The following is a 20,864-nucleotide window of genomic DNA, read 5'->3' on the forward strand; positions in this document are numbered from 1 at the left end:
AGGACTGGCCCCATGAGGGCTTTTGAAGAGGATGCCAGGCTCTAGAGGCCTGAGTCCTGACTCCACCTGGCCAATGGGTTTGCCAGAGGGGGTTTTGGGCGAGGGTCGTGACAGGTATATGGTAAAGAGATCTAAAGAAAATTACTTAAATCTGATGTTCTTTTCTGTAACAATTAATTCCAATAGTTCATCTTTTAATGAGTTTAAGGGCAGTAAATCTAGCCTTAAAATTAACTCAATTATTAGGAGAGCTAACTTTGCTGCAGGGGACTACAAGTCCCATAATGCCATAAGTACTGGGACGAGAAAGAGGACTGAAGAGGCATGCTGTAGCAGTAGTTAGGCAATTAAGCCTAACATCCTGCACATGAAGGAACCTGGGAGGCATAAATGGCCCCCTCTGGTGCAGGTAATTTGAAGAACCTGGAACTGCGACTGGAGTGTGAGCTGTAGCAGTAGTAGCAGAAAGAAGAGGGCACAAGGCTGGTAAACCAAGCAGAAGTGGGAGAACAAGAGGGACGCCAGAACATGGAGACTGCAGATTTCATCTGCTACTTCTGAGATGGTCCTGTTCCCCCCAAATCGGAAATGCAGAGGCTGCGCAGTGGATTATGTGCAGGAGAGCTGGTTTTTCTCATGTGAGCCCGATTGCTGTGGTTGCCGCGCAGAGAACATGCTGGAGAATGAGGCGAGGAGCAGTGGTCAAACTGTGGGTCTCAGGAGCAAAAGGGCTACACAAACGTGTGGCCGGACCAGAGACACCTTCACAGAGGAAGGGTGTGGGTCCCTAAGAAGCCAGAAGCAGTAGAAGTTGTGGCAGTAGTCGAGAAAGCAGTGCGACTCACAGAGCAAGTGTCAAAGAAGCCAGTGAGTGTAGTACAGCGTTCTAACAACTTACGCTAGCATTGCCAGCAACAGTATTCAGCGCCATGTTAACTCATGTACGATTTAAAGTGAGTCGAAGTTGTTAGTTGAAGCTGAAATACCTGAACAACGGAAAGGAAGCACTCGCGTATTGTATGAAAGTAATTTTACTTGCATAAGAAGCTAACGCTGCTTAAACCAATTGTTCAATCTTAAGACTGTTACTGTCTAAAGGAGTGGTCGCGTGTCACTAATTAATAAGAGTGAACACTGCGAAAACCAATACTGAATACCTAACCTTGACAATACAATTGAAGCCTTTAACTTATGAAAAATACATCAAGGCGTGGTCGCATGTGCCTAATTGTGATTCCCAAAAGAGGACTGAACTCTATCCTTCACTTTCACATGGTAATATAATTCAATACCCGTCTTTAAACTCGGAAAACTATGTTAAGAAGTGTGCCTAGTGTGATTCCTAAAGGAAGACTGAACTCTATTCTTTCCTTTAATGTGGCATACCTTTAATTTATAAGAAGGTAAAGAGTATTTACTACTGAAGAAGTGAACAAACATTGGCCAAGCCAACAGTCTCCCCATTTTAACAGTGAAACCAGCCTTTCTCAGAGCCAAAGAGCAATCTACATGTTACTGTCCAATTAATGACAGTTTAATTGCCCTAAGATAGAAGTGTGCAAGCATTACCCGAAGCTATGAGAGTGGCACCAAGGCTTCTGGGTAATTACATGGTCTGATAACTGGCAGAAAGGTGCAGGTAAATTTGGCGAAGGGAAACTGGCCGCTTGTAAAGACTGTTTGAAGTTGACACAACCTGTGGTGCCGGAGACTGTGAACGACAGAGAAAAGTGAGTCTTAAAGGCAAACCCATGTTTTTGTTGTGGCAGACAGACAAGAGAGGCAAAAAGGCTGCCCCTTTTGAAGAGAGATATTCAGAGGAAGAGTGCCTTGCCTACTTGGGGTTGATGAAGTACTTTCAAGTATGTCTCGTCAGAGCCTGCCTAGAACTACGAATCACTGAAGCTGCGGTAGTAGTCCAAAGTACTGAAGCTGTGGTGGTATATCTGGTTGTCAGTAGATGCAACACTCTAGTAGCTTAAACCAAGTGGAGCACTGTGAGACAAAGGTGACTGTTCTTGTAGTAAATCAAGCAGAAGTGGAGTTGTTGAAGTGGAAGCAGCAGCACTGAGAAGTAATCCTGCCAAATACACCGTTGTGAATTCTAAAACTGTAATTATGTAAACACTAACTGTTAACCAAGTACTGTGTATCACTGACAGATGCATTTCTTTTGAACTGTGGCAAGTCTTCTTGAAAAGGTGACAAAGCATCGTGCCTGGCATTATCATTGGTGCTATTTGGTGTAAGTGCAAAGTGGATATGTCACCAAGGTGAAGAGATTTGCTATCATTGGAACTTCGGTTAACAACTTTAATTTAATTTATTTATTTAATTACTTTTTTATAACGCGCCTAATTCCGTTCCTGAGTTTGGTATCTAATACCGGGTCTGGGATTCAGACCTCTGTTGCTCTGCGTGGTCTTACTTCCAAGACCAGCACGTTGCCCTTGTGCTATCCTCTTTTCACCGTTTACTCTGACTTTGAAACATTAAGAACTGATTTGAGACATTTCTTTCTTTGGTTGAACATGAGCTAAATTGACCTTGAATTCTGGAGAAGGGAAATCACCCAGGACATTAGAAGGTTATTCAGAGACTGTGAATATTGTTCATGTCATGTTGTATTGCCTTATATTTTCTTAGTGTATTTGTTGCTTAGTGCGAGGGCCAGTTATTCTGTGTTAGAGTGTTTCCCCTTTGCTTTGGTTAGGCAGGGGAATCCTCAGCAGAGTAGGGAGAGTGAGGCCTTTTGATTATATTTTCTTTAAGAATAAAATGGCGTATGTTGATAAATCATCAAACAGTTGTCCGCCCCGCATTACTGAACCCTCATATAAAGCAATTGTTGGCATCAGCTATTTTGTTAACAGGACATAGGGTCAATGACTGTAACTGGCAGAGATGTGTGCCCTCAGCTACTCAGAGTCCGGGGCTTAACTAATCCGGCCCCATCTTCTTTCTCCCTCTTAAATGCACAACTTGAAAAGTCACAGTTGACTTTGGGAAGGGGGTGAACAAGAGGGGCTGGAGAAAGGACTTCAGTCCAGTAGATGGTGGCAGGTCAAGTGGCTGCAGCGGCATACCATTGGTGCATCCGTGTTCTGTGTAATGTTGATGCGAAGATGGGTGTTGCAGAAAGTTCTGTGATCGCTTAGAGGAGTCTAGGATATAAGACAGACCAGTCAAAGGAGCAAGCCAGCAATCTGGTGGGAAGTCCTGAATATACAGGGGAAATTCATCTTAAACCTATGTGGTACCGAAAGATTTAATTATTCAAGTTTTTATTTTAGTTTGTTTTCCCTCCTTGGTCCTTGAGGCCCCCTCCATTTCTAGACCCATTTTCTGTCGTATTCCTTTCTATTGTTCTATATTCACTTCCTAGCATCCTTTTCTGGCATTATTATGACATTTTTGAAAGAGTGGGTGCTGATAGTAAGAGGAGCGCTCGCCACTATGTTTCTCAAAGCTCAGTTCAGTCCTGAGCCAATCATTTCATGAGATTGAATGCTTCTGTGTGTTTATCAATCGGACAACTTCCAACCTCTGACCACCCAGTAAATACCCTGTTCTCGTCGCAAAGGGGTTAATTGGTAATAATAGCACGCATTATTACAGCTCTTGGAAGCTGAAGCCATGCATATGGAAGCACTAGATCATTAGTATTAGTTGTACTAGTCACGGTAGTAGTAGAAAAACCATGGTGGTAAATATGACGGTACATCGGTTCTCTGTAGCAGAACAAGCAACAACATCAAATGACAGCCTGAAAGCACATTTTTATAAAATCTCTCATGAAAGGGCCAGCCAGCTGCACACCCACGTGACAGCATTTATCCATCAGGCTACTCGATTTACTGTGATACCCTTGCCAACCGCAGTATGGCTTCCTCAGTGCAAGATGAAGCCTGACCCTCTGTGAAGCCCTTCCAGAGATCTCTGAGTCTAACCATCGTCTGTCGGCATTGCACCATCTGGGCAGGGGAAGAGAGGCTGGGCACCCAGCGAGTGCTTGGAGTCACAAAGGGCAAGGCACACTGCTGAAGGGCAATAAAGGGCTGTCCATCTCCAGGCATCGGTCCGGAATCCTGAGGAAATTCCACATATTGATGGGGAAAGATGGGCAACCATTTAGAATCATTGCATGCAAATGTATCTCATGAATACTAATGAGGGGTATCCTGAAAACCTGGTATGGAGCGACCCCTTGAGGCCTGGAGTTGGACAACCCTGGCACCATACCCTGTTCATTGCTTGCTTCACTGGTGCAATGACAGAAATGTGCCTACACCTATACTTTGCACAATACCCGGCGATGTGAAATGCTTACTATGCAAAACATAAACAAACAGCACAAACAAGGGAATGGGAGAATATTCATCCATTTAGTATTATTATTTTTATTTAGAAAAATAAACTAACATCTGTAATGAACAAAGTGTGTAAAAAAAACCTTTCTTTTTGTAAATTATATTTTTATTGATTTCAACCAAACTAAAGAGGGGAAGCAAACACAAGAACACTCAGATCTGTAGAAAGATAACACAGCCCCCAGCATAATGCCTTCATTCAGAATCGGGGAGAAGCTGACTCGCACAGGGTCCCTTTGCATACTCCTCCATTAGCTCTGGTGAGAGAGCAAGCTCTTTCTAGACTGACCCAAAGGTTCCTATCATTGCAGTCTGCATCGTAGTAGTGCGTGTTTCCTTCCAGAGCACACGGTCACTAATTATGATATAGAGCAGGGGGCTTTCAACGTCTGAGGAGAAAGAGTGAGATGCCACTCCCCCCTCAATCGCCCTCACCCCCACCTTACCTGGCCCGCTCACCCATACAAACAATACAAGCAGGCAAGGCTCCGTCAGGAATGCTTCCACACCAATTACATCACTTCTCGCAAAGAGTTTCTTATTTTTTAATACAAGACACCACATTTCCTTGGGTGATGGGAAAAATGCCGCCATGGAGCAGCAACCCGCTCAGTGAAAAACAGAACCAATAAGAGTCATTCGCTTCGCCTCGGCTCCTGGGCCGATGAAATATTCTGACAGGCTAATGGAAGCCGCTCCCGGGGCTCTCCTCTTCATTGGGGTGTGTGGAGCAGAGCCAGTTTTTTAATGAGGTTCTCCAAGTTCACGCCATTATTCACTGTTGGAGGGGAAGCAAAATCAGCTCTATTCACCAGCCTGCTTGCCGCTCTTTTCTCCACTTAGCAAGCCCCGCCCACCTGGTGCCTTACTGGTTGCCGCTCTTTTTCCCTACTTAACGAGCCATTCAGCCTCTTTTCCTTTGCAGATGGGGAGCAGGTGCAAGTGGATCTAGGTCACCTGACCTATGCCCCGCCCACCTTGTGCCTTCCTGCCTGCCGCTCTTTTTCATGACTTAGAAAGCACCGCCCAACTGGTGCCTTCCCGGTTGCCGCTCTTTTTCTCTACTTAAGGAGCCCTCCAGCCTCTTTTCCTTTGCAGATGGGGTACAGGTGCAAGTGGATCTGGGTCACCTGGCCTAAGCCCCGCCCACCTGGTGCCTTTGCTGCCTTCCTGGTTGCCGCTCTTTTCTCCACTTAGCAAGCCCCGCCCACCTGGTGCCTTACTGGTTGCCGCTCTTTTTCCCTACTTAACGAGCCATTCAGCCTCTTTTCCTTTGCAGATGGGGAGCAGGTGCAAGTGGATCTAGGTCACCTGACCTAAGCCCCGCCCACCTTGTGCCTTCCTGCCTGCCGCTTTTTCACGACTTAGAAAGCCCCGCCCACCTGGTGCCTTCCCGGTTGCCGCTCTTTTTCTCTACTTAAGGAGCCCTCCAGCCTCTTTTCCTTTGCAGATGGGGTACAGGTGCAAGTTGATCTGGGTCACCTGGCCTAAGCCCCGCCCACCTGGTGCCTTTGCTGCCTTCCTGGTTGCCGCTCTTTTCTTCACTTAGCAAGCCCCGCCCACCTGGTGCCTTACTGGTTGCCGCTCTTTTTCCCTACTTAAGGAGCCCTCCAGCCTCTTTTCCTTTGCAGATGGGGAGAAGGTGCAAGTGGATCTAGGTCACCTGGCCTAAGCACCACCCACATTCTTAGCCCTGCCTCTTCCTTCCTACTCTTAACTATTAGATCAAAGGCATCTCTCGCCCGAGCGTCCTAAGCGAAGAGCAAACGAAGAAAAGGGCAATTCCTGTTTGGACCAGGAGAACCCAGGGCCCGACCCCCTGCTCAGACATCAGGTAAGCATGCACCAACATGTGTTTACTCCCTCTGTCCCCACATGCCATCCACACCCCCTCTGGTACCCCGTGATGTTCCCTTGTGCCCCCACCATTCTCACACACATGTGTTGCCTGTTTTGCTTGATTCGTCTACGCTGCTCCCCCTCACCCCACTCAAGCCTACTTCTGCAGGAGTCTGTCCTGATAAATTCTGGTTTCACCATCACTGTCTTGTGGCCAATGCTGGATTTGACTTTTATAGACTTCATTCATTCACGGCGCGTCACCTTTTCTCAACTCTCATGCTGGACTTCCTTTGCATCTTGTATCATGGTGGCCCTGAATCATGCTGTTCCCATCTTCATCTTGTATCCTGGCTTGCAACATTATAGGGCCTCATTACACGGTAGGCGGTAGCCATGGCGCTATTAGCACCATGGCTACCCCCTCACCGCATTCCGGGTCCGTGTTCCCGGAATAGGGACTTACCGGGTCATTCTGACCTTGGAGGACCCAGCAAGTCCCCATTCCGGGAACCATTCCCCATTCCCATTTGAGCCCCCATAGGGCTCAATGGGAATGGGGATGGAGCTAAGAATGGGCCCGCTATTAGCGTGCCCGTTATTAGCTCTGAAGTCCCTCAACGGGTCCCTTCCATAACGCCTGGCATTAGGGAAGGGACCTGCTAAGGGACCTCGTAGTAGGGCGGTAAGGGATTACCGGCACTGGTGCCCTTACCGGTGCCGGTAATCCCTTACCGCCTACCGTGTAATGAGGCCCTATGTGTTACTAATGACTTCAGCAATTGTATTCACTCTTCCCTCTTGCTTCTCCAATCTTTTGACTGCTAACTCTCTGTTCTCTCCTCCTTTCCCTTCTCCCTTTTCCTATCTCCTCTCCTTACTTTCTTCTAGGCACTTACTCTATCAGAATTGTCCCTGGACCTAGTATGATAGCAACCTCACCTGTGTCCTCCCCCCTACCCTTACTTGTTTTTTCCTCCCCACCCCCCCTCCACCACTATCTGAAATGTCATCAGTCCTAGTATGATAGTCGCTTGTTTTGTTCCTCCCCTACCTTTCTACACCCCTCTCCCTCACCTTTTGTTTTTCTCCAGCTCTACCAGAAATGTTGTCAGGCCTAGTATGGCAGTCGCATGTCTGTTTCCATTTCCTTCCCACTCTCCCCCTCCGTTCCTTATCTATGTCTTAGCTCTTGCACTATCTGAAATGTTGTCAGGCCGAGTATGATAGTTAATTTCACATCCTTATTGTTCATGGCCTGTAAGAATGTCATTTTATTTTCCCTTGTTCCCTCCCTTGCCTTGAAGTGCTTTGAAACACATTGGGTCTCATTACGAGTTTGGCGGCAGCCATGGAGCTGTTAGCTCCATGGCTGCCGCCAAACCGGGCTACTTTACCGTGTTCCCAGAATGGGGCATTACCGGGCCATTCTGAGTTCGGAAGGCCCAGTAATTCCTCCGTCTGGGAACCCGGGCCCGGACCTTCCCCATTCCCATCTGAGCCCGTTGTTAGCTCCCTCTTCCCCTTGCGGGACCCGTTAACGACGCCTGGCATCACTTTAGAACGTGACGGATCATGTCTGAAAGAGCATCTTATCACCCTCCACTTAGGGCCCATCATGAGGTGGGCGGTATCCCAGCGGTATTGCCACGGGGATACCGCTGTGGCTAATAGCTTTGCCGCCAAACCCCCCATCGCTTTTAGCGCGTATTACAGGTTTGGCGGAACAGGAATTCCTCATTTCCAATTGGGCCCATTCAGGAAATTTCGGCACGACTACCGTCAGCAGTATTACCGCACGTTAATTGTGCTGAAAATCGGCAAATTCGCAGTGGATTTACCCCAGCCCAGAGCTGGGGGAATCCTGCCAAACCCGTGATTTGGCGGACCCTTAAATGCGGCGGTAATAGGATTACCGCCGCATTTAAGCGTTACCGCCAAACTCGTGATGACCCTGTAACTCTACTATCCCAGGAACCTGGATCTGATCTCATGACTGCTACCACTTTAGCGGCTCTGCACAATGATGCTGCTAGCTTCTCCAACTCTCCCCAACGTGTTAGGAAGGGTGGCAGAGTTGGGTGAATGCCCCTCCGCCCCCCAGGCCATCACCTCACCCTCTTTTGAATATGCCTCTAATTCACTCCTCCCACCTACTCTTCTTACTGTTCTGTCTCTCTTTTGACCTGCCCCCGCCCCCCACGGTAACTCCTTCTTCCCTGACCAACACATTCTCCTTGAGACAGCCCCACTGCCATTCTGGGGGGTGCTTTAACCTTATCTAGCCCTCCGCAGCCAGGCTCTCTGAATTTAACTTCCTGCTATCTGGTCACTCCTTCTACCAGCCCCACGACCAGCCAACCCATTCTGGTGGGCGCTCTCTTGACCTTGTCATTCTCTCTACGTCATTCTGTGACCTCTACATTTGACCCCTTTCCCTCTGTTCATTCCCTCCACTATACACCCCTCATTTTCCCTCTTCAATGACCAAGAGGAAATTCAAGCAGGACTCTCTTGCCCCCCTCTTTCCTGTCCTGCTCCCCTATTCATGCCTCTTCCATTGACCGGGTGCGTTTTATGTCTTTTACTAGGCACTTATGACTCCCTTTGACTAACACTTTCCTGCACGTACATTCACATTTTTCAGCCCTAGTCCTCAGCTCGGGGGCCCCTGTGAGAACCATACCCTCAAATCAAACATGCACAGTAACCTACTATTCTAGCGCTAATCACGGACGCTGCCCTACTACTAGCCTCCAACAATTCCCTTCCCAACAAAAACCTTCTTAAGACTTTGTTGTATTTCATGAAAACTCTGAGGGACATCCACAAGTTTAAGCTCACTCACACAGTGCTACTTTGAACAAACGGATTTGAGGGTCTCTATGTCTCAGTAGCAGCTTACTTGGATGCGACCTTTGAATTATATATCTACTATCTGCATTTAAACTATTGGAATTTAAAATAGGTCGCGAGGTATTATTGTAAAGGTGTCAACCAAAAAGTCCCTCACCAGTAACTCAACAATTCCCTTGCTGCCCTCATCTCTGCAAATCCTACTTCACACACCTATGTTCTACCTTTCTCAATCACCCCGCTAACATTATTCTATCCTCCAAACTTTCCTCACACCCCTCATGCCAATATCCATTGCCTCCTCCCTCTATGCTAGTGACTTTGCTTGCTTTTTGCCTTCTAAAAGTTCTAAAATGTGTGACACCCTCACAGCCCACCTCTCTCCATCCTCTGCCCTCCTTCCTGCCACCACCTCTCCCACTACAACTACTACTTTCGTCAACTCCTCCCCTCCATGTCTCTACACTGAACTAGCACCCATCCTTTGCAGTTCCATCCATCCTCCTTGGAGGTGGATTTAACATACGTTGAAGGTTTGATCTGGAAATATTTGTTAACCCTAATGAATAAATGGTAGTTCTTAATGATGAAGATAAATGTCTCCAGTTCTTTTTTAATGTGTGTGAAGGTTATCTCATACACTATTAACACGATTAAAAAAAGAAGTCTGGGAAGGCAGGTAGGCACTCAGAACCTGCCTGTTCCTAGCTCTAACTTTTCCCCCGAATCCTGTGTCTTTCTGTTTCTTTTTCCTTCTCTCCCTCTGTAGTGCTCATAAGAGGCCCCCTGGAGGTGCTTAGCATTATAACGTTTCACTGTTAGTAGGTAGATGAATAAAACCACTTCTGAACGTTCCCTTCGTGGTGAGCGAAATGGACGAAGTAATGCAGAACTATCTGTGCACACAGGGGAGGCTATTGTGAAGGGTTAGCAATGCAAGGAGGACAACTTGATAGAGGTTTTTCACAAGTAGCCATTTTATTAAATTGTAAGGGTGTGACAAACGCCTCACTTTCCCTAACCTAATAAGGATTTCCCTGCCTATAAAACTAAGACTAAAGGCGAAACACTCTAACATCAAAAGGCATCTGTCCCTCACACGTGTACATACAACAAAATCATACAGAAATGTATATGGCTGTTCAAATTCAACAACATACCAATTATAATCAAATACAAGCTTTATAACCAAATATCCTTGTAACAGGGTCGGATCCCCTTCCCCAGGATTATTGCAGGATTTTCCAAATAAAAAGTTCCAATTAGCAACGTTCTTTTCAATGGTTATGTTCTGTTTCAAGGGTAACCCAAAGTTCCTTTTAATAGCCAAGTTCTGCTTCACTTGACATTTGGATTCTTTAATGATCACACAAGGTTCATCAATCTGCAAAATAGAAATTGCATAAGCTCCTGTTTATCAAATCAAAATGTCTGTGTTTCTGTTGAGATATGAGCCATGCACATCCCCTCCCCTTCCCCCCGCACTTATCCCCTTCCCCTACACTTGCGCGATCTTAAAGTCACCTGGTCTAGTAGGATCGTTGTCTCTGTCTTCCCTGTTTCCCCTCCCTTGCCTCGTCGTGCCTTAAAACACTTGTGTATAGGCGCGTTATAAATGCCATATCATATCATATCACATGTATGAGCTTATATCATGTTTATTTAAGTAATACAGCATCAGACCCCCAGCACAGCATCTCACTTGGTCACTCTCCACCAACTGCTGTGCCTGGAACCTTCATTCTATATAATAACATTCTATGTGGCGTGTTGTCTACAGCAGTACTCCTTGGCTAACTAAAGTACATCATAACACATCTCCCTTCTTTATCCAACACACCCTCTCTTCACCACCGAAATCCTATTCATGTTCAACACCTGACCACCACTTACTCACAACTGCACCCCTGAGTACAGCCACCACTCGGACAAGGTCTGAGTATAACAAATGTCTCTTCCTCTTGACCACATCTTTCTTTATCCTCACCCAGTCAGTACACTCAATTCTTTCTTTCCCTGTCTCACATTCTCTCTCATCACCCACCTCTCTTTCTTTTCCTTTCCACTCTTCCTCAATTCATCCACCACACAATCCGACTCTGTCTCTCTTCCCAACCAAGGCGGGCTCACTTTGGTATTTGCTTTGAAACACCTCATCAGTCCAAAAGGGCTAACACCACGTTGTGGCATGGCGCGACATACGCAAAGCATATAATCTCTCCTGGATGGCCACTTTCTTGTCCATTCAACGTGCGAATGGCATGCATAAGACATCTATTCATTCTTTCCACCATACCATTCCCTTCAGGATGGTATAAAGCTGACTTCTTATGTTTCACACCACACTTCTTCATATATTCCACAAAACATCCACCCGTAAACTATGTACAGTTATCTATTAAAATACTTCCTCGGAGACCTTCTCTCGCAAATATTTTTTGAACAAATTCAACAATGCCCTCACCAGAAATTTCACATACAATCTTGAACTCAGACCATCTCGAGAACAAATCTACCATCAAAAGGACGTACTTTAAACGCCCATAGCTGACCTCTACCAGACACAAGATATCCATGGCAACTTCATCCCAGACTTTGCAAGGAATCACAAACTCCTATGATAGGTTGCCCTTTGGCTATCACTCCTTTACCCACTTTAATACACTGAAAGCAATCAGTCAGCCTTCTTTCAACATCCCTATCAAATCCCAGCCACCAGTATTCGCTTCTTAAAATGACCTTAGTAATTGTCACACCAACATGGCCGCTATTTGCCAAATCTACAATCTTATCCCTAATAGCCTCGGGAACAACAGCCCATTCCCACTCAAATATGATACCATCAACCACACTCAATTATTTGTGCACCTCCCAATAAACCGTTTCACCTTGTCGTAGTTCCACCTTTGTAGGCCACGCTGATTCCATATATACCTTGCTACACATAAGAACCTTATCCTTGTTGATAGCATCTATCCACTCCTCCTTACTCACGTTTCCTCTGTGATTTACAAAAACCATTTCTGATACCTCAACCTGCTTGATCTCTTGTCTACACTTTTTATTGCACTCACCCAACCTCGATAAACAATCGGCCAACATATTATCTTTCCCGGGTATTACTTGCATTTCAAATCTGTGGCTTTGTAATCTCATAACCCAGCTGGCCACGAGCCTAGATACCTTATCAAAACCCTTACACTCTAATATAATTTTAAGTGGCTTGTGATCCGTTCTTAATATGAAGTCAGTACCCCACAAAAAATTCAAATTTTTTTCAACTGCCCAATAACACACGAATGCTTCTTTTCTTAGAACCAAATAATTATTTTCTGATCTCTTCAAACCTCTTGAAGCATGGACAATTATCTCCTCCGCTTCTGAATTTTTCACCTCCGACAATACAGCACGAATGCCATTGTCACTGGCATCTACTGTAGCAATATTCACTCTATAATTATCGAAACTACCCAAAGGTTGGGCCAAATCAATTTCCTCCTTTATTAAGTTAAATTCATCCTCACATTTTCCATTCCACATGAAATCCACCCCTTTCATTAGCAACTTTATCATTTTGCCAACTTTGTCAGCAAAGTTTTTTTAACACATTTCTGGTAAAATTCTATCATCCCCAGAAATGAACATAGTTTAGCTTTTGATTTTGGCCTTTCCACCTCCTTTATGGCACACACCATACTACTTTTTTCGGTTTCACACCATGTACTGACAACTCATGACCAAGATATTCACCTTTATCCACTTTAAATGTACATTTCTCCGCTCTCCGCGTTGGTCCTCTAACTTCCAGAATTTTAAGAACCTCCTCCAAAATCCTGTCATGTTCACTTTCTGATTCCCCACACCCTTATACGTCATCCTGGAAGCAGAACACACCTTTCATCCGTCTGAATAGCCTATCCATTACTTTCTGGAATACAGCAGAAGCAAAAACAAGACCAAAAGGCATTCTTCGAAACTGGAACACTCCCTCATGCGTTATGAATGCTGTTAACTTTCTACATCCTTCCGCCAGTTCAACCTGACGATAGGCAGATTTCATGTCCAATTTAGAGAATACTCGCCCTTGACCAACCATCGCCAACATTTCCCCCATGTTGGGTAACGGATGTCGATCTATCATCACACACCTGTTCGATTCCCACAGATCCACACACAACTGCAATTCACCAGACAGTTTCTTTACGACTACTCGAGGGTATGTCCATTTTACTCCACCTGCCCTTTCAATAATGCCCATTCGCAACAGATTATCCAACTCTCTCTTTACACCTTCTCTTAACGCTAATGGAACGGGCCGGCCGTAATGTGGCTGCAACGAGGACACTTCCTTTCTTTAACACAATTTGATGTTGCATGCCATTCACTTTCCCCACACCTTTTCTGAATATATTCCTGAATTTCGCGCTCATTGTGGACCCCACATACATGTAGGACCTGGTCGTCGGTATTAGGATCCAACCTTATCATCAGCCTTTTTTGATCACGCCATCCAAGGAGTGTCATTCCTTTCTTGGTTATATACACTTTTCCTTGTGCGCACCTCCCTTTAAACTCAAATTTAGCCTCCAAATAACCAAGAAGATACATTTTATCATGGTTGTACCCACCAGGATTGACATCTGGTACTAACAAATTCCGAATGTCACCTCCCATGTCTTGCTCAAACACCATCCTAGACATTAGTGATATCTTTGAACCGGAGTACGCCATTATTAATACCTCCCTTTTATTCACTCTCTCACTCGCATACGGATGTTCGCATTCCTCTTCATCAACACCCTGGATTATGTTAACCGTAACATTTTCCACATGGCATCCTCCATCTTCCTCCTCAGAATACCTATGCCCTTCTTCTTCATTTACATATAACACTTTTTTAGGGGTTAAACTGGAAGGTCTTGCAGCAATTGGCAAAGTGTCCTTGTCTTTTGCATTTTGCACATGTAACTCTTCTTCCCGGACATGCCATCGGACCAGCAAAATGTGAGTTACTGGCACAGCAAAAGCATAAACATTCACGTTCTTCTCTCCTTTCCCCTCTAGTTCTATTGTTCTTGGGATCCCAATTTCCTTTTGCCATTGACTTTTCCTTCACTTTTTTCTTCTGCTTACCGTCCACTACACTTAACACTTCCACTTTGGTTTCTCTGCACTCCTTTTCTGACAATTTCGCAAAACACAAGCCAATCAGTGTTCAACCTGCTTGGTAATTTCAAGTACTTCATCCAATGTGAGCTTGTCTTTCAACCACAGCTCCTCTCTGATCTTATCACAATTGCAGTAGATCATGAATTGATCACGTATGTGTTCATCAAAGGACTCACTGAACTTGCAAGATAAAGCTAAGTGTCATAGCGCTGTCACATACTCCTCAGCAGTCTCACCTTGCACTTGTAGCCGGACTCCAAAATTGTACCGCTCTAAAATTGTGCTTGTTTTGGGGTTGAAATGCAAGTCCAACTTGAGCAGCGCATTATCCAGCTCGTTTGCGCTATCGCCACCTCTCTCATTTGCCAGGGTAGGTAACTTATCAAATATTCATTGGCCCTCAAACCTTAGGAAGTGCATTCATAGGGAGAGTTTTCTATCATTCCAATAGGAGTTCCCACAAGCCGCCTTTATGTCGTGTATAAACCCTTTCTTCCATCGTGTCCACTTTAATTCTGCTGGGCCTGGAGATGCCATAAAGGCAGGAGGCCCAGGCACCCATGGCATAGCCATTTTGCAATTACACTAATGTTCAGTAGCGAGTATCCTGTTTCCTTCAGTACTAGGGAATGTGTATCCTTTTGCCTTCCTTTTTCCTTCAGTGCCAGGGAATGTATCCTCATTCCTTCAATCCCTTATCCTATGGCTTGGAAAACAGTGTCTGGGACATGTAGGAGTTAATCTGCATGTCTATTAACAGAATACGCTGAGAACAGAGTGGGCAGTGCCTTCAAACACGGTAGTGTTGCAGTCCTGGCCCTTTGCGCATGCACAATCTTTCCTTGTCTCAGGCAGGGTGGACAGGCAGATCTGCGAATGCGCAAGACCACTTAAGAGTGATGCAATTACTGGCACTGGCCGGAGCGCATGCGCACTTCCCTGGTGGCCTTCCTTGGGACGCTGGTAAGGGTTGCCCAATTACTTGCTTGTGTTCTGACAGTGGAGGGATGGCAACGCTCGCAGGGCTCACTTCCTCGCCGGCCACATCAACGCCTGGGTGGGCGGAGTGGCTCTTCAAGGTGCGCGGAGCACCTGATGCTTCGCTGTTCACTGGTTTCCCTCACTTCCTTGGCGGCCGCATCACCTCCTGGGTTGGCGGAGTGGCTACTTCAAGGTGCGCTGAGCACCTGATGCTTCGCTGTTCACTGGTCTCCCTCTCTTCCTCGCCGGCCGCATCAACGCCTGGGTAGACGGAGCGGCTGCTAAATAATAGGTGTGTGGTCCACCTACTATCATTCCCCTGTTGGCCGCATCAACGCTGAAAGAGGGGCCAAGCGGCAACTTACTGTTTCATCGAACGCAATCTCATTGCGTGGTGTCGGGGTTCTGGCTCCTTACAATCCTTGCCCCCAATGTTGAGATATGAGCCATGCACACATGTATGAGCTTATATTATGTTTTTTAAGTAATACAGCATCAGACCCCAAGCACAGCATCTCCCTTGGCCACTCTCCACCAACTGCTGTGCCTGGAACCTTCATTCTATATAATAACATTCTATGTGAAGTGTTGCCTACAGCAACACTCCTTGGCTAACTAAAGTACATCATAAGAGTTTCATACTTCCCTGTGAATATTTCAACAGAACTACAACTACTCCTCTTTGGAAAAGACAACTACTTCACATGCCTTCTTTATAAACAACAATGTTTTCGTCAGGATGGTTTCACCACAGTTCATCAAACACATATATGGCCTTGCCACTTTCTGTTCACGACAACCTTTCACCACAATGCAGTACTTCTATATCTTCTTCCTGGTCCACTAACCTTCCAGGACTACAACTAACAAACCCTTTCCTGGTGTACTCACCTGCCAGGAAAAAACTCCTATCACTACTACAAGTACTGTATAATGAGGTTAACTTCAAACATTAGAAAAGTCTTTGACTTTCAATAACTTTGATATTCACAACTTCTTCCATAAGGATACAGCACCCATTGATGTTGTATGTTCCACTGATTTGTTTGTCACATATAATGCTGGTTATAGTCCTCTCCCCGTGATACTCTCCACAAGAAGGGATTCTCTCCTGCCACCTTTGGGTTTCTACTATCATACCAGATAAGTGCTGGTAACGTTTCTTAGAAATGTTTCTCTCTTTAAGAAAACGGTCTCTCCTTTTCTCTGTAATTGCCTTTCTTTGGTTTAGTCAATGCTGATTGTTATTTGGCTTACATATTGCCTCCTCTTTACTTTGGCAATGTTGGTTACAGTTTGTTTTCAATATTGCCCCCTCTTGGCTTTGGCAACAATGTTGGTTACAGTTTAGTTTTAATATTGCTCCCTCTTGACTTTGGCAATGTTGGTTACAGTCTGGGTTCCATGTTGCTCCCTTTTTACTTGGGTAATAACAGTTCCAAACCTCCTCTTCTGGTTTACTCTCAATATAAGGATTGTACCAAAAATACTTTCTTTAGTTCGCCATTCAAAACATCTACGAGCAGCCAGCGGTTTTACATGGAGCGTTCCAGGGTTATCTATCCCAGGCCAACACACTGGTCTCTCCTCAGCACCCGCTTTACCCGCTGCTGCAACTTATTCGGTCTTCGTGTTCAGATCCTCTGACAGCTCTAGTTTTGTTCCTGTGTCCCGCGCCTTTCACCATAGGAGCATGTGCTGCTCCTATAGATCTCCGGTGCTTGCAGCCACCAGAGTTAAGAACAGGCAACAGAGAGCTTCTCTCTCCCACAGGGCAGCCTGCCACAGCAACTTTCCTGCTGCGCAACCTCTGCAGTTTAGGTTCTCACTTCAGGGACACCCTCAGCACCATAATCGGCTACACCAACTGAGGCAGTCCCAGCGTCTTCATTTCTCTGCCCTTGCTGCATGCACAGCTGCTGCCCGCTTCTCCTACTGCTTCTAATGGCCTGCACCTGAAGGGGTTTTAAATAATCGAAAGTCCTGCTCATGTGTGGGCCATCAGAAACACTAGACTGCATACTGCAGTTCTGTGCCTCTAAGCCCCTCTTCCTCGTCCCAGCACCTAGGAGCAGCAAGCATATGATACAAACAATTTTTGTTTTCATAGATGCGCTCATTCACAGGCACTTGTTCAAACCACCCTCACCACCCAATGTGTGCAATTGTGCAAATAAGGTGGTGCTTCTTTGCATGCCGAATCACATACTGGATTCACCATGAGACCTTACAACCCACATACAAAACAAACATTCCTTTGCACTTTTTAAAGAACAGGAGCAAAGGGATGTGCAATGCATGAGAGCGTCATTTCTGACCCTTTTTTGCTTCTTGACATCACTCTATGTGAACATCCTGGACATGGAGATCACAAAGCCTGTGGCACATACAATCCATATTCAGTAGATGTTACGGCAGCTATTACAATGAAGATGTCGAAACTATGGTGTAATGCAATGGTGATATCAGAAAATATGAAAACGGTTTAGGTACAAATGCAGACGTTTTTATAAAATATCTGCCGAAGTGCAGGGAAGAGAACCCCCATATGTGTTAGATAGTTTGTACACTCATTTTGATGATTATATACAAATATTCTTCTGAAGAAAAAGTTTTTATGTAAATCAGCACAACACTAGAGAATTGATGGATGAAAGGCATGGGGTGAATGACAACCACTGGCATCGCTCTGAGCAATCCTCAAAACCATCAAAGCATGCATCACCTCACTGATGAGGCTTTGACCACCTCAAAACATGCCTTGGGTTGTCTGAGGGAACACAGCCTCACTGTTCGAGTTGGACTGCTCCCATTGGTGGCAGTACTAATAATGATTTGCATATGGCTGGTCGCCTTTTTGCAATGATGCAAAAAGGCTAAAAATAATGGTGTGGAAGGTAGTAAATAGAAATTATATTGGTTAAGAGTAACTCAAAATCGTCCATTTATTGCATTTATTGTTTATAGCTTGTGTCCCCAAGTGAGAGGGGGTAAGCCCAGACATGCTCGCTACGCCATAGGGAACCAAAATGGCCGAAAAACATGTCTGCGGCTGCTTCTATTGCACGGAGAAGGACACAGCATAGCAATTCCAGGTGTGACTGCTCCCACAAGTGGCAGGAGCAAGACTGACTTGCAAATGCCTGGTCCCCTCGGCAATGGTGCAAACTGGTAAAAAAACGGTGGTGTGGAAGGTTGTCCAGAGCAATGATATTTGTTAAAATTAATTCAAAAGCTTCCATCATCACATTTTATGTTTATAGTTCATGTAAATCAGGCAAGTGCATAGAATTGGGGAGCAAATGCACCCCACGACACGTTTAGTGGCTATCTATGGACCAATACTAGTCCAGGATACATCTTGGTGAGAATATGGCTGCCGATTTATACTATGGTCCTGTACCAAATATAGGGATGAGCATGCATATTAATTATGCAAGCTGCAAGACCTTTCATAGTGGCCTTTTGGGTAAGAGTTAACCTCCTACAAATTAGTATGTTTTAAAATAGCAATTGGGAGACAATGGGCCTCATTAGGAGTTTGGAGGTAGCCATGCCGTTTTTAGCTACCCCCAAACCAGGTACTGGGTCTGAGTCCCAAAAATAGGGAATTACCGATCCATGCCGACTTTAGCGGGCCCAGTAATTCCCATTCTCGCGACCCAGACCCGGTACATCCCCATTCGAGCCCCCATTGGGGCTGGACTGCTAGCGGGTCCCGCTAAGGACGCCTGGTCTGGCCAGGTGTTCCAGAGCGGGACCCGCTGCAGACCTCGTAACAGGGCGGCCTGGAATGAACGGTGCCGGTCCCTTACCGGCACCGTTCATTCCGCGGCTGCCCTCGTTGTAATGAGGCCCAATGGCATTAGAAAATGCCACGCTTGCTAAAACAGAGAAATATACAGAGTTGTATAAACTTTAAACCTTGCATATACGTGATGAAAACAGAGACCTCATGGGTCCTTATGTATTTTACGGTTTGCATCTGTTCTTATAACTCATTGAATCCTTGATATATTTCGGCCTCTGATTGCATTCTGGGGGTAAAACATAACACGAAACACGCAGGAGAGATTGGTGCGCTGCCTTGGTGACTTCCCGCAATGGGCGATTGAGGGAGGGAGTGTAAAGGGATGAAGATGTTAATGCAGTCAGAATATTTTCCACTTGTCATGGCGGCCGCTGAACTATCATGTTTAGACTCAAGGACAGTTGCTAACCTCACTGATCGGTCATCGCTCCCAGTCATGGCCAGCGGCTTCGTGGGGTGCACGGCGAGGGCCCAGAGCTCCCCTTCGCAGTGGCCCTGCATGATGAGGAAGGGCTTGTTCCGCTCGTGCACCACAATCTCAAAAATCTCACTGTCTTGCGTTCCGACTAGAATGTGGTCTCCGCGCCAGCAAACGCTCCGCACAGATAAACCTGCAAAAAACAGGGCAAATATCAGGCGTATTATACTTCTATACAAACCAGAACCTATATGTTTCGCACAAATTAATGTATGAGGTGAAATATCAAGATTAAACAAACACCAAAAAAGATTGAGATAACCATCAAATTTTCCTCTTCAATTTTCTAAAGAGAAGTCCTTTTCATTTGCATATTAGCAAATTAACTTATGAAGGCAGATGCTACACAATACTGGCAACCAAAGAATCTTCATTTCTTAATATTTAAATGTCCTGCACAATTTTAGAAATGTTGCTTAGAAGCGTGCACAATTTTACATTTGACCGATTACCCATAATTTTTAATTGTCACAAAGGCACAATATTGTACACGTTCCGCGCACACCACGGCTCTTGCATCATTTAGACCAGGGGTCCGCAACAGCGACTCCCATGAAACCTCACTATTGAATAAGGTGACTAGGAGTAGTACTCGAACACACACATGGAAAGCAAAAGGTTTCAGACTGCTAATTTAGATTAACCTTTCACACTGAAACTGATAATTGTATTTCAGTGGATTCTGGGGACACCGGTACTGGATTACTATTCTATCGCATTTGTTTCTCAAATTTAATAAAGGCTAGTATAGCCATGGTGCAAAACTTTCACTCGTCACTAGCAATTGGCTAGCGATAATTGATTCTTGGCGAGTAACAAATGGTGTGCTGTGTGCATGTATAGAATTGAGGTGGCAAGTGCCTTTTTCTGGCTGGCTAGTAGCTTGCAAATTGAATTTCTGCCTCCTGGTATAGAAACAGTTATTGTTTTGTGTCATACCTTCACTTTCCTTTCGAACATGCTACTTGCTACATTAATTAGTCTTGCCATCTTAATGTTGAGACTTTAAAACACTGGTACATTGAATGTTAAGCTTCGTCCTCCGAAGTAGATGGCCATTTCAAACATCCTGTGCACTGTGCAATGAGCTTGCTAACTGAGCAGTTTTGGTAAACAATTTTAAAAGGAAATCAAACATCTCTAATAATAGTTGTCCGAACCGTTTTAATCGTTATTAATTTTAGAATAATTTGTATCCATCTGAGATTTTCTAGCTTTTGTGAAAGGTTTTATGTTTAAACCAATCCACAAATAAATAAATATAGGGTAGATCGGAAGGGTTCATCAACATCAGGAACATCTCTTGACTTTGTCTTTTTCTCTAAGGGTTAGGTATTGTATGTGTACCATATGAAGATCA

General features: G+C 45.2%; 1 protein-coding gene across 1 annotated transcript in view; it reads right to left on the reverse strand.

Moving 5' to 3' along the window:
* The window catches only part of EML5 (EMAP like 5), a 772,681-nt gene that overhangs the window by 403,759 nt on the left and 348,058 nt on the right, over positions 1-20,864 (reverse strand). The window contains exon 7 of the mRNA XM_069637955.1: positions 19,436-19,637. Within this exon, the coding sequence (XP_069494056.1) occupies positions 19,436-19,637 (202 nt within the window). The remainder of the gene's footprint in view (positions 1-19,435; positions 19,638-20,864) is intronic.

This window comes from Ambystoma mexicanum, chromosome 14, assembly GCF_040938575.1.
Source record: "Ambystoma mexicanum isolate Mex_15411 chromosome 14, UKY_AmexF1_1, whole genome shotgun sequence".
In the NCBI taxonomy this organism is placed as follows: Eukaryota; Metazoa; Chordata; class Amphibia; order Caudata; family Ambystomatidae; genus Ambystoma; species Ambystoma mexicanum.